Below are 15,388 nucleotides of genomic sequence, written 5' to 3'. Positions count from 1 at the left end.
GAATAGGAATGGAAAGTAAAATTTAAATGGGTCAGTAGCCATCATTTCTCTTCTCCACACTTGCCCACCATCTCCCCCTGTTTCACCTACTCCCCTTTCTTCCCTGGTCCATGGCCCTCGCTTATCCGATTCCTTTTTCTTCAACCCTTTACCTCTTCCACTTAACCACAAACCAATGACGTATCCAATTTGCTATCTCACCCTGAATCCTAAATATTCTAACCTTCTGAACCAGCCAGTTGTGTGGGACATTGTCAAAAGCTCTGCAATGGTCCTTGGAGACAACATCCACTGTCCTCTTTGTCGCCTCCTCGAAGAAGGTCAATCAAATTTGTAAGACCTGATCTCCAACAACCAAAGACATGCTATCACTAACCAATCCTTGTCTTAGAACTAAGAATAAATCCTATCACTTCCAGTAACTTTCCCAGCACTGGTATAAGGCTCAGCAGTTCCTTGGCTTGTCCTTGATGCCCTTCTTAAAGGCACAACATTGGCCATCCTCCAGACTTGTGGTCTCTCCTATAACAAAAGAAGATACAAAAATCTCTTCCAAGGCCCCAGCAATTTCCTCCCTTGCTTCCCATAGTATCCTAGAATTTATCCACCTTTATGAGCTTCAAGACCACCTTCCTTTGTACTGTTGACAAGTTTCAGGATGTCACTCTACTTTTCCCTACCTTCTTTGTCTTTCTCCACAGTAAATGGTAAAAAGACCTCAAGATTTCATCCATTTTCTGTGTCTTCACCAATCGGTTACCACATTGATTTTTGAGGAGACTTGCTCTCTTTCCAGGTACCTTTTGTGCTCTTAATTTACACAGAATCTTTTAGAATTCTCCATCATCTTATCTGCCAGGGATATTCTGTGTCCTCTTTTAGCCCTCCTACACTGTAAGCATACTCCTACGTTCTTTGTAGTCAAGGGATTTGCTTGATCCCAACTTCCCATTCATGACTTGGGACGACTTTTTCCTCACTAGAGCTTCAATAACCCTTGTCATCCCAGGGTTTCTAATCCTGCCAGTCTTGACTTCACTCTGATAGGAACACACTGGCTGTGAACTCTTTCTGAATCACCTTTAAGAGCCTTCCACTTACCAGGCATCCCTTAGCTTGTGAACAGCCTGTCCCATTTAGACTCTGAATGCAAAATGGGATACCATTTATGAAAAAGAAAAGTGGGATAATCTGAGGGGAAATTTTCAGATATTTGTTGAATTTTTTGCCAAAATCCAAACAGAAGATTGTTGGCATTTGGCACATTTTGAGAGCAGAATAAATTGGTATTAATTTATTTTTTATTTGATAAATATTCACTTTTTACCCTTTACACTAAACAGCTACAATACCCTATGACATTTTTCCTTGGTATCAAATGTTACATTTTTTAGTGTTTAAACATCTATTTTTAAATGTAAAACTATTACCAAGTTGTTGCTTTTAGGCAAAGTTATAGGACATCGAGATGTCAGGAGATATTTTCACTCATAGTGAAAAAACGACAGCTTCTGACATTCTAAAAGTTCGTTTGTTCTAATATTAAACAGTGGGAGTGACAGACCTACTGCCTTGATTTTGGGCACAGGATGACACTTTATTGATTTTTCCTTTGAACTGTGCCACCTCCAAATACGCTTAAAATTTATAACTTTCAATTAGCAAATAGCCTTGGAATTGAAATTGCTTGCCTCAAAACTGTGGCAAGAAAACAGGTGGTCTGAATGGCGACTTGTGTTAGTAATTACTAGTTTCACACCACTGTTGGGTTTTATGTATCTCCATTAGCCCACAGGACAAGCTTGAGCCAAGAAATCTGTCAGTAACATTTCCCTCTGCCTGAGGAGAATGTTCTGTTCTTATTCAGAGTGTAGCATTGACCTAAACTTGCTTTTCCGGGTTTTCTACACACACCGTATTTAAACATTAATATCCTGTACAGACCAGGACACTACAAATGTGAATTTAAGAGTTGAATGTTATTTGAAAATCTTTGTGGGGAAATGGGGTGGGGGTGGGATAAATATGTATCTTTTGTCACTCACGCTAAATTTTCAATATCAATGGAGATAGATGCGTGAAAATGACAGAACACTAGCCAGTCCTCGTCACTGCATTTTGTGCTTGCAGCCAGACATACATTCTCCCCCCTGAATTTGAAATAGAGACAGGAACTTAATTGACTAAGGTTTAATATTCCTTTTTCCTTTTCAGCTGAAGCAGCATCAATCTAATGTTACTTTATGATGGCATTGTAAACAGTATTTTGAAATGGGTGTTCCTTATTTAAATTATTTGACTGGTTGCCATGAAACAACAAGCTAAATCTACACAGTGCTCTTCCCAATGCACTAATCAGCACTGTGGTTCGATAAAGAATACATGTAATATTAGGACAGATTTCATCAGAACATCACAGAAGAGGGTGGTAGGGAGGAAGGAAAGAGTTTTAGGGAACAAATCCCAGAGCTCCAGGCTTTGGCAGCTGTTGTCGTTAACGGAGTGATTAAATTTGGGAACTGAGGATTTGTATCCAGTTTGAATTACTACATTTGTCTACTGTTCCAGTTTGGCACAGGAAATGGTTATGAAATGGTCCTTGTGCTCTCACAAGTGAGTTAATGGTTAATGTTGCCGTGCTGCTGTGCACAAAGCAAAGAAGTCCCAGCAGCAAGTCCCTTCACTGATCTAGATAGCTGGTTAGTAGTTTTGGATATTAATACCAGAATACATTAGGTGTGTTGTTCTGTAGTTTTTGAAGTAAAGTTTGTAAGGAGATGCTGCGATGCTGAGGGAGATAAAGTTTTTTCCCCAATAGTAGCACGTAACCTTTCAGCCTGCTCTCACAGCTTTCAGCAGGTCATCGCTTCAATCCCCGCACTGGGGCCGGAATGCATAACCTCGGCTGATGCGAAGGTGTACTGCTTTGTCTGAGATGCATGAAATGGTTTTCTGTGCTGCGAGGTTATTTACCACTTAACATTTTATATATTTAAAAACTATTGGCGCATCATCAACACGTTAGAGAATACTCCAGTGTGTGTCTGTCGCAGAAACACACTAGCATCTTGTGATGAGTGAAGGTGTGGAGGGACCACGGACCAGGACTGGAAGCAGAGTGGAAACAGAAGAGTGTTGGGGAAGACAGCATCAGAAGATTGAAGGTTAAAACATAACATAGTGATTAAATTAGTAAATTGGCTTATTATTATCACACATACTGAAGTTCAATGAAAACTTGCATATAGTTCATACAGATTATGTCACTTTCCTTTGCATTGGAATAGTACAACATAAGACACTGACAATGCAAAACAGTGTTACAGAGCAAGTGTTGATAATTGAATTCTGCAGCTTCAGGTAATTTTTTCCTCTCCCCCCTTCAATTCTCCACTCTGGCCCCCTACCTCTTCTCCTCACCTGCCCCAGAGCCCCTCCAGTGGTCCACGCTCTTCTCCTATTAAATTCCTTCTCCAGCCCTCCCTCCATCCATCGCCTTCCTGCTTCATATTTCATTCCCCCTTCCCTGCCCACCCAGCTTCACCAATCATATTCTATCTTGTACTCCATCCCCCTCTCCCTACTTTATTATTCTCGCATCTTCCCCCTTCCTTTGGCCTGAAATGTCAACTCTTATTCATTTCCATGAAGCTGCCTGGCCTGCTGAGTTCCCCCAGCATTTTGTGTGTGTTACAGAGAACGTGCATGAAGTCCAGGGTCATAACAAGACTTCTGTTTTGGAGATTAAGTTGAAATCCCAACAGAAACTCTGAAACTGCCAGATTGTTGTAGAAATGGGTGCTAACTCTCTATCACAGATCTTTTATTTAATAAGATCCATTTAAATTTCCCAAATGTTTTTGATTTTGGCTTGCATCTCCAAGTTTGCAGCCTTTGGTTTTGGATACCTACTCACTGTATTATTCTGTAAACGTCAGTCCCACATTGTAGCCTTCCCAATGCTGTTTTGTTTGCACTCTCTGCGCAGTCCCTCCTCACTCTCCTATATCACAACTTGTTATGGGTGCACCTTTGCAAGGGACACATTTGAGTATTCTCCAGCATTTATCATAAAAGGAAATCTGCCATCTCTGTACATTCTAGCCTGTGAGTGTCTTCGGATTCACAGCAATGTAGATGGCTCCTTGCTGCCCTCTGAAATGGCCTAACAAGCCTTCAGTTGGAGATAGTTGGGTAATAAATGCAATGCCCACATCTTGTGACTAAATTTGGAAGAAGTAGCTGGACTTAATCACGGATTACTCTGGCACATTGTAACCGTAGGTTCCAACCATAGATAGAAAATTTCTGAAACACAAGTCCCTTGTGAAATCACATTGCAAATGTGAAAGTAACTTGCTGAGCTTCGATGGAGCGTTTTGAGAATTTCAGTTGTAGTTTACACATCTGTGTGTTATTATGTACTTTCAACTTATAGCATTAGCATTTTGTTCTTGGTCATTGTAAGTGCAGTATTATTAGGCTACAAGAACATGACATTAATTTTCTAAAACTCTCAGCACTACGTAACATTTCTCATTGCCATCTGTCACACTGCACTTTTTTCAAACCAGACTACATAACCAACACAGGTACAGAATGCTTCAATACCTTGCATCCTATGCATATAAGCACTTTTAAAAAAAAATGTAGCTGTTCGTGTCTGTGTTGATGGCTGTAGAATGATCATAATTTATTGATCAGTTTCAGCTAAAATTTCAGAACCTGAAGAGAAGCTGAAAAAGGTTACAACCAAACTGAACTGTTCTTTCTGATATCGCTGAGGGCTGCTGCACCAGCTATCAGTACAGTCAACCGTATAATGTTTAATGTTTAGACATTGGGTTTTATGTCAGTTTTCTGAAAAATAAAATGTAGACAAGTAATCAGAACTGTAAAAAATATATAGTTGTTTCATTGTTTGAATAGTTTTCAAACTGTAGAGTTAATTTTATAGTGTGATATTTGAGAGGTACTGTTTCAGTTCCACAGCCTCTAGTTGTTACCAAATTTTTGATGTAAACTTTTAACATCTGAACTACTTTTTTTTAATAAAACATTGAGCCGATTTTAAGAGTGCCTCTGTCATCTTTTAGAAGAGTGAATAGTAGATAAGCCTAACATAGACTGTCAACAGTCCAGAATCAGTTCTTTTGGGTGACTTGCATTAATACTGAGATGGTGGCAGTACTAATAGTGTACTAGAACGTGAATTATTTAGTGTAAATTATTTGATTAACCGGGGATAAGTCGTGGAATTGGTTTACTGATTTTTGTTTTATGTATGTGCTTGACAAGTTTTTGAAGTGGTCTCTGTTGACATCTCTGGTCAGTCAATGAATCAAATGCAGTATGGTGTATATATCTGGGCTCACAGCAAACTTCCAATGTGTAATTAACAATAACAATTTTACACAGAAAGCTTTCCGTAGAGAGCAGTGGAAACAAGTTATGAAAAGTTCAGCAACTTCTCCCAGTCTTAAGAGGGGTTTTGTTTTCTCTCCAGAAATGAGTGCATGGATTGGAGGATGAGAGCATACATTATGTTCTGTGTTCTTCAGTCTTCAATCACTTAGAGCAATGAGATTACCAGGCTTGATGGACAACATTGTGATCTGATCCTGTCTACTCTCTCTTCGTGTAGCACACTCAATTAACTACTTTTTAAATTTAAAAAAATAAAGATTTTCTTCAGGAATTTTTCAAAATATGACTAACAAAACAAGCTTTTCAATTGCTTTCACCCTCATACCTACCCTGCCATTCAATCTCATGTCTGACATTGCAGATCAAATCCACTTCCCCTCACTACATACCTCTGATTCTTTAATGTGGTTGCCTCTCACTCTTCTATACTTCAGAGAATATTGGCACATTTTTATTTAGTCTGTTCTCAGGAATAAATCTAAAGCCAATGTTTCTTGCCTTTTCTACGTCCATACTCCAGTGCTGTTTGCTGCCTCAACCAAGTCAACGCAGCAGTTTCTTACCTTACACCAAACCTCATGCAATGAAATACAAATTGTTTTCCTAAATGCTCAATGTATTTGGCTTACCTTATTTTTATTTAGAGATTCAGTACGGTAACAGGAACTTCCAATTCAATGAGCCCATGTTGTCCAATTGCACCCATGAGATCAATTAACCTACTCACCCATACTGTACGTCTTTGTAATGTGGGAGGAAACTGGAGCACCCGCAGTAGCCCACATGGTCATAAGGAGAACGTACAGATCATTACAGACTGTGGCAGAATTGAATCCGCGCTGTAATAGCGTTATGCTAACCACTATGCTACCTTGCTGCCCTCAGACATTTTTGACTGGATAACACTTGTACAAAGATGTCCAAAATACCTCTGAATTTCCTAGTCCCATACTTTTAAATTGGAGCAATCAGTCTGTGATCTTGTCATTCCACTGGTGAGTGCCTAGTTAAGTCAACTCACAACGAGTTTCTATTTGATTGGGAAACCACTTGGTCATTCTAAATGCAGTAGGCTCTCTCATGGGGGAAAAACACAATACTGAATTTGTTTCCAAACAGGTATCTTGTTCACACTAAAAATTCTTGTTGTATTTTATGTTATTTCCAATATTGCTGCCAACATGAATAATTTCTTACAGTACTTCACATATCATATTCCAACTGCTACCTTTATATCTCTGTTATTTTATAAATTGTTGTTTTTTCTTTCCTCCTTCTTCGTGTTATACCTTCCTACCAGCATGAGAGAATTTACATTTCATCCTCTCATCTTTATAGACTGTAAGTAGCTGAGCCCTCGGCTCAGATTCTTCTAATATTCCACCAGTTTCTCTTTGCCATGCTGAAAATAAACTGCTCATTCCTACTCTGTCTTCTGTGCCTGAACCTTATTGTAGCCCAATCACGAGCACGTCCCATGTCTTGAACATCCTGGATTAAGAAAGGTAGGAGGTCTCAAGATGGCACTCATGGAGTAAACGGCTTCTAGGCTTTGCTCCAAACCTTTTACGTCTTTTTAACCTACAAACACCCCTTAAAGGATCTTTTTATACTTATTCTAAAGGGGTCTAAACATATAGAATTTTTCTTTTTAACTATTTGAATTATTCTTAACTTGCTGAAATCTCTAGAGCAAAAGAATCGAAACAGACGAAAGAACCGATAACTTTAGAAACAATTGTGAAGCTTATAGAAGACAAATTTGAAGAACTGGAGAGAAAAATAACCGTAAAGTTTTTTCGGTTTGATGAGCATTTGAAACTAGTTGAAGAAAAGCTCCAGACACTTTCACTGGAATCACAAAAACAACAAGCAAGTATTTTGGCTCTTGAAGAAGCCGCTCGCAAGAAAGATCGTATAATTGAAAAAATACAAGAAGAGCAAACTTCGACTTCTCAACAGATGGATCGTTATAAAGTTAAAATTACTGATTTGGAAAATCGCTCTCGAAGACAAAATCTTCGATTAATTGGGATTCCGGAAAAATTTGAGAGCGGTGATCTTACCGTTTTCTTCTCTAAATTTCTAATGGATGTCTTGGGTCCAGAGGTACTGGACTCTCTCCCGGTAATCGATCGGGCACACCGTGTCTCCCGTTTTCGGTCTGATTCAAGTTTGAAACCATGACATGTAATTCTTCGGATCCATTACCCTCATACCAAAGAACGTTTGATTCGGGCGGCTCGAAAGAAAGGTATGATCAGCTATCAAGAGTTTAAATTTCGTATTCTGGAAGATTATAGCCCTGAAGTCTTAAGGGCAAGGATGGCTTTTAGATCGGTTATGTCGAAATTTCACCAGAAAGGCTGCAAGCAAGCGCTGTTATTTCCAGCACACTTGAGAGTCACTCTTGAGGACGGAACTTTTCGGCTGTTTAAATCTCCAGCGGATGCTCAAAGTTTCCTGGAACAATGACATTCTATCGGGCTGACTAATGTAATTTAGCCTATAGATTTGGATCTGTTACAGAATGATGTTTGTTTTTTTTTTTGGGTATGGCTTACATGTATTTCTTATATACGGTTAAAGCTCTTTTTGCTCGGTTTATTTTGACTTTATTATTTTTCCATATTATTCTATTAGCGTTGAAAATAACTTAGTAGGGGTTTTTTTTCTCCTTTTTGCTTTTCTTTTTAAGCTGATATACGCTTTTTTTATACTCTTAACATTTAAATATTAAGATTTAAAAAAATAAAAATAAAATGTCGTTTCTTCTTCCCGACAGACTTTAGTGCATGGAACGTCATAGCTGTTTTGATGTGTTTGAAAGTTTTAAACTTTCATTTAAAATACCAATCCAGTATTAGTCATTTATGGGTTTTATCATTTTAATTCTTTTTTAACCCTTTTGTTTATATACATTTATAATACTAATTTTATATTTTAACTTTTGTTATACCAACCCTCTCTTATAATGTGGGTTGTTTGTATTTTTTTTTAACTTTGTTGTGTCTGAGTTGCCGTCTTGAGACACGGGGGTAATTTTAGTATTAGATTGCTTGCTTGCCTCTTTTTGGCTTTTTTCCTGGGGTTTTGAGGGTGGAGGGAGGGGGATTTTTCTTTTTTCTTTTCTTTTTGCTTGCTTTCTGCTTAGTTTTATTTCATGGGCTTATATGAAACTACAAAAATGGTCGCAGTGCCGTGACTTCCGGTTTCTCCTTGAACCTACTTCCTTCTTCCGGGTTCATGAGTTCACTTTTTTTTCAAACTTATGTGTTAATTGTAATAAATATTGTCAATATGGATAGGACTATTAACTTTGTTTCTTGGAATACTAATGGTTTAAATCATCCGATCAAATGGAAAAAAACATTCAAAGTATTCCTTAGAATGAATGCTAATGTTATTTTTGTACAAGAGACTCATGTAAGGAAGGTGGACAGTCAACGGTTGTTTAGGTTTTGGAAGGGCCAACAGTATCACTCAAATTCATTTTTATAGATTCATCAACTTCTTTTATACATCATGAAACAATTTCAGATCCGCAAGGTAGATTTTTGCTTATTACTGGTCTACTTTTTAATCAAAAAGTTGTTTTAGTTAATGTTTATGCTCCAAATACTGATTGTCCTGAATTTTTTAAATGTTTATTTACATCCTTTCCTAATTTGAATCAATATAGATTGATAATGGGTGGGGATTTTAACTGTTGTTTAAACCCTTTGATGGATAGATCCAAGCCCACCCAAACTCTTCCGGATAAATCGGCTTCTCTCATTAACTCTTTTATGATTGATTCAGCTATTTGTGAAATTTGGCGTTTTTTACACCCTAACAACAAAGAGTTTTCATACTTTTCCCATGTTTACCATAATTACTCAAGAATTGATTACTTTTTCATTGATCACCATTTACTTACAGATGTTATGGATTGTAAATATGACTCTATTACCATATCTGATCATGCACCTTTGAAGTTATCTATTAAGATGACGGATTTATATATTAATACTAAAAGTTGGAGGTTTAATCCTGTTTTATTGCAGGATTCTGACTTTGTCAACTTTATTAAACAGCAAATTGATTTGTTTTTCTCAACAAATTTTACAGCAGAGATCTCTAGTGGAACTTTGTGGGATACTTTTAAGGCATATGTTCGTGGACAGATTATTTCATATTCTGCTGGAGTTAGGAAATGAACTAATTCTAAAATATTAACACTAGTTGATAAAATCAAAGCAATTGACAAGATTTATTCAATGACCCCTAGCAAAGAACTTTATAAAGAAAGAGTGGAACTTCAAATGGAGCATAGCTTACTATTATCCTCCTCGATTGAAAGTCAGTTAATTAAATCAAAAGCCCAATTCTATATATATGGAGATAAGTCTGGTAAATTACTAGCTAACCAATTGAAAATTGTTTCGGATAAACGACAGATTACTAGGATTCGTAAACAAGATGGTACTTTGACGATCGATCACAAAGAGATAAATAAAGCCTTTCAAGATTTTTATAATTCCTTATATCAATCAGAATGTACTAAGGACTCTTCTATAATAAATGAATTTTTAAGGAAATTGAATATTCCAAAAGTAACTGTTGAGGATAGTGTATTTTTGGATACACCTATTACGGAGTCTGAAATAGAAAAGGCTATTTTTTCAATGAATTCGGGTAAAGCTTCTGGTCCAGATGGTTTTTCTACAGAATTTTTAAAATCTTTTTCTTCCATACTTTCTCCTTGGCTTTGTAAAATTTTTAAAGATGCATTAAGTATAGGTAAACTACCACAATCTTTTTATGAAGCTTCTATTTCTTTAATTCTTAAAAAAGATAAAGACCCTACTGAATGCGCATCCTATCGGCCTATATCCTTGTTGAATACGGATTTTAAGATTTTTAGTAAAATTTTGGCTATTAGATTAGAAAATATATTACCTCGAATTATTTCTGAAGATCAGACTGGATTTATTAAAAATCGCTATTCATCTTTTAACATTAGAAAATTAATTAATATTATTTATACCTCTTCATCTGAAATACCAGAATGTGTCATTTCTTTAGATGCCGAAAAAGCATTTGATAGAGTCGAATGGCCATATTTATTTAATACAATGCAACATTTTAATTTTAGTTCAAAATTTATATCATGGATTAAATTAATATACCATAAACCCTTAGCTTCGGTTTTTACCAATAATCAAAGATCCCCTTTTTTTCAGCTATTTTGTGGTACAAGGCAAGGTTGTCCTTTAAGTCCTTTATTATTTGACATTGCTTTAGAACCCTTGGCTATAGCTATTCGTGAATCACCCAATATTTTCGGTATTACCCGTGGGGAGACGACGTATAAGGTATCATTATGTGCGGATGACTTGTTATTATATATATCTGACCCTGAAAGATCTATTCCTGCTATTTCTTCTTTGCTCGCTCAATTTAGTAACTTTTCTGGTTATAAATTGAATTTTAATAAGAGTGAACTATTTCCATTAAATATGCATGTTCCAATTTATAATCATGTACCATATAGAATTGTTACAGATTATTTTACTTATTTAGGTATTAAAATTACTAAAAAACATAAAGATTTATTTAAAATTAATTTTCTACCTTTAATCGATCAAATTAAGCAACTTGCTAATAGGTGGTCTCCATTATCTTTGTCTTTGGTAGGCAGAGTTAATGCCATTAAGATGATGATACTACCTAAATTTTTATATTTATTTCAAGCATTACCAATTTTTATTCCTAAATCTTTTTTTGATATGGTTGACTCTAAAATATCTTCGTATTTGTGGCAGAACAAAAATCCTAGACTAGGCAAAAAATATTTACAGAAGCCTAAGAAGGAGGGCGGCTTGGCTCTACCAAACTTAAGATTTTACTATTGGGCAGTTAATATACGGTATTTAATATTCTGGACACAAGAATCAACTACAGCTGCTTGCCCACAATGGGTAAATTTGGAATGTAAATCTGTGCAAGATTTTTCACTGATCACAATCTTAGGATCTTCACTTCCTTTTTCGTTATTCAAAATGAATAAACAGATAACTAATCCCATAGTCAAGTATACATTACGAATTTGGTTTCAATTTCGTAAATTTTTTGGCTTGAATAAGTTTATGCTGTCATGTCCTATAATATCTAACTACTTCTTTCGGCCTTCATCTATAGATCAAGCTTTTCTTTTATGGAAAACAAAAGGTATAACATGTTTTCGTGATCTGTTTTTGGATGATAACATTATGTCCTTTGAACAGCTATCTAATAAATATAATTTACCTAAAACCCATTTTTTTAGATATTTGCAAGTCAGAAATTTTCTGTATAATGAATTAAAACCTTTTTCGAAAGAATGTCCATTGGACATTACAGAAAGAATTTTAGCCCTCAATCCTTGTCAAAAGGGTTTAGTAGCTATCATTTATAATATGATTATGAGTGTACAGCCAGATGTATCAGAAAAAATTAAGAAGGAATGGCAAGAAGAATTGCATTGTTCTATATCTACTGAGCAATGGGAAAAAATTTTATCATTGGTAAATTCGTCCTCTATTTGTGCTAAACATGCCCTAATACAATTTAAGGTTGTACATAGAGCTCACATGTCTAAAGATAAACTTGCTCGATTTTATTCTTATGTTAATTCAACCTGTGACAGATGTCATTCTGATGTTGCTTCATTGACTCATATGTTTTGGTCTTGTCCTTGTTTACAAAATTATTGGAAAGATATTTTTATTATTATTTCAAGAGTTTTAAATATCAATTTCCAACCGCATCCTTTTACTGCAATTTTTGGTTTACCAATGATAGATAATAATCGTCTATCCGCTTCATCTCAACGATTGATTGCATTTGTTACATTAATGGCTAGAAGATCTATTTTACTGAATTGGAAAGAAATTAACCCTCCAACTGTATTTCAGTGGTTTTCTCAAACTATTTCTTGTCTGAGTTTAGAAAAAATTAGAAGTGTGGTTTTTGATTCTTCAGTTAAATTTGAGGAAACTTGGAGACCATTTATTCAACATTTTCATATGAGTTAAATGGTCTGATCCTAAACCTTACTGTTATTATCCTTAATTATTTGGATGGAGGTTCGGAGTTATCGGCACTACTGTATGTATTTAACATTATGCAATTGCCCATGTTGGTTAGTTTTTTTTTAAAGTTTTCTTTTAGTTTTTTTGGGGTTTTTTTTTTCTCTTTTTCGATTCTTTTACATTAATACTATGAGTTTGGGAGGCCTTGTATATTGATTATTACATATCTGATTGTCTATTTAAACTATTAATTATGTACTCTCAAACGTTTTGTATTCATATTTCACTTATGTTTTTCTTAAAATTAATAAAAAGATTTAAAAAGAAAGAAAGAAGAAAGGTAAAATCTATGGAGTAAAGGTTAATCCTTTGACTCATGTTATAAAGTTATCTATATTGCAAGTCAGGTTGTTCTAAGAGAGATGAAGAGAATAAGCTTGGTGTATTTTATTAGTTTCTTCACAAGCTGTGATAGTCTAGTGATGACATTCACCGTTGTCACAGTTTTATTAGAAATGTTAAACCAGGTATTATTCATGTTGTTAAGGTGGTTAGGCTCAACACTTTACTTCTCCTTCTCCCTCTGTGAGATCATGTGAATTTATAAATACATATATATTGACTTTAAATGCTGTTGGTAACAGAAGTGTGCCAGCAAACACATGCTTGTAGATTTTTGCTTCTTGATTTTCTTTTTTTTAAAAAAGCCTTTCTTTTGCTTATGGTAAAGATGATGCAGATGTGAAGGATATAAGATATTTCATACACAAGCAATTTATATCTGTGTGCTTTTGCATTTTTTAGAAAAAAACTTAGTTTGGGAACAAAAATGTTTCCAAGTATGTGAATTTGGTTATAATGTTCCAAATACATTCTTATTTTCCTCTACAAATTCCAGATTAGTGTTCAGTATCTGAATTTTTGTCACTGTTCATTGTAGAGATCTTTGTTTTATTAATTACAGTTTGCTAGCTAAGTAGCTCAGGCTGTTTAGTCTTTTCTAAATCTTCCCTTGCAAAGATTGTGTAGGTTACGCTTATTATTCTGTCTATGCATGCTCTGTATACCATTTTCTTATTTTTCAGTATGTGCCTTTAAATAGTTATCAATATAATCTTTACATATCTTTAAATATGATCCACATTTAATTTAGATTTGCTGATTTGTGTTTTTACATCCAGAAGAAAGAAAATCTTTTAAAGCCTGGACTCTCTTTGCTCCTGTGAGCCCTTGCTCTGTGTTCTGGTCTACTAGGTTCAAGTGACATAATTTTTACAGTGCTGTTCTAACTATTGCCCTTCCAGCCTAAAAGCATTCCAAATGCAATATGTGGGATTTGTCTAAAGGGTAGAGAATCCAACAAGAAAAACAAACCTGAGGCACTCATACACTGCTCCCAGTGCGACAACAGTGGTAAGTTGGCCTGAATCAGCTGATGAAATCATTCTGTCATGTATGTAACAACTCCCGCACTTTCTTTTGCTTTGAAAACAACCATGTCAGTGAACTGGATAACAAGGTACCAGATTGATGACAGGGAGCTAATACTTCATATTACTCGTGATAAATCAGGACACGCCAATATCATCTTGATTACGCGTGGATTGTGACAGAGAGGACGTGATGAAAGTTAAACTGTATTAGCTTTTTTTTAATTTTTATTTAAGGAACTAGTATTTAATTAAAGATGATACAGATAATTCCAAAATAATAATTCCTCAGCAATATTTTTTTTTGTATTATAACTGTGCAATATTTTGGTAACCATATCACTAAAGTGCAAATGCTTTAACATTGCAAATGTATTTTAATAATATGGACCTAAAGAAGGTGTTTCCACTTGTGGCAAGTCCATTACCAGGCTTTTAAAATTTCTTGCTGTTAAACTGTTGTTTCCTATATTGGGGTGTCTAGGACCAGAGGGCACAGCCTCAGAATAGAGGGATGTCCATCTGGAACAGAGATGAGGAGGAATTTCTTTAGCCAGAGGATGGTAAATCTGCGGAATTCATTGCCACATATGGCTGTGGAGGCAAGCCATTGGGTGCATTTAAAACAAAGACTGATAGGTTCTTAGTTAGTAAGAGAGTCAAAGTTGACGGGTAATGGGCTTGAGAGGGAAAATAAATCTGCCAGGTTTGAATAGTGGAGCGCGCTCAATAGATTGAATGGCCTAGTTCTACTCCCACAGTATGTCCTATGGTTTTAAATCTTCTGAACTGAGGAGAGTGGTTAAAATGTGGATCAGAGGACTAGAGGTTGTTGAGGTGAACTGTTCATAGTGTAAATGGGCAGGTACGTGAGCAGCACAAGGAGTAACAAGGTACGTTGACAGAGTGTGTTGAAAGGGATTGGCAAGAGGTTGTGTGTTGCCAGTTAGGACAAGATGTTCATTTGTGATAACATGGTCGTAGCTCGGAGTGCCACAGTAGTGTAGCTGGTAGAGCTACTGCCTAAAATCTCCGGTGACCCCGGTTCAATCCTGAACATGTTGCTGTCCATGTGAAGTGTGCACGCTCTTCCTGACTGACTGGCTTTCAATCAGTCAGGTGCTGTGGTTTCCTCTCCGCAGACATGTTGATTGGTCAGCTATGAATCGCCTTACATCTGAGTAGAGACTAGCTGGTGGGGAGAAATCTGGGGAGATTAAAAAAAAATTGGATCAGTGTGAATTAGAGCTTCAGAATCATTAGTCATGAAAAGTATTACTTTATATAACATAAATAAGTAAATAGTGCAAAAGATGGAATAGTGAGGTAGTGTTCATGGGTTCATGGACCGTTCAGAAATCTAATGACAGAGGGGAATAAGCTCTCTCTAAAATGTTGAGTGTGTGTGTGAGAGGCCTATTCCAGGTTGCTAGATAAACACTGGAGTAGATGTTTTAGTCTGAACAGCCTCTTTCC

General features: G+C 36.0%; 1 protein-coding gene across 4 annotated transcripts in view; it reads left to right on the top strand.

Annotated features, from left to right (window-relative positions):
• Positions 1 to 15,388, top strand: part of phf10 (PHD finger protein 10) — a 120,986-nt gene that overhangs the window by 93,212 nt on the left and 12,386 nt on the right. For all 4 annotated transcript variants that reach the window (XR_012099690.1, XM_073051839.1, XM_073051838.1 and 1 more), the window contains one exon: positions 13,787 to 13,895. Coding sequence is in view for 3 of the 4 variants with exons in the window: in XM_073051839.1 (XP_072907940.1) it covers positions 13,787 to 13,895 (109 nt within the window). In the remaining variant the exon portion in view is untranslated. The remainder of the gene's footprint in view (positions 1 to 13,786; positions 13,896 to 15,388) is intronic.

This window comes from Hemitrygon akajei, chromosome 7, assembly GCF_048418815.1.
Source record: "Hemitrygon akajei chromosome 7, sHemAka1.3, whole genome shotgun sequence".
Classification (NCBI taxonomy): Eukaryota; Metazoa; Chordata; class Chondrichthyes; order Myliobatiformes; family Dasyatidae; genus Hemitrygon; species Hemitrygon akajei.
Note: the sequence above shows the minus strand (reverse complement) of the source record. Positions and strands in the feature narration are given on the sequence as shown.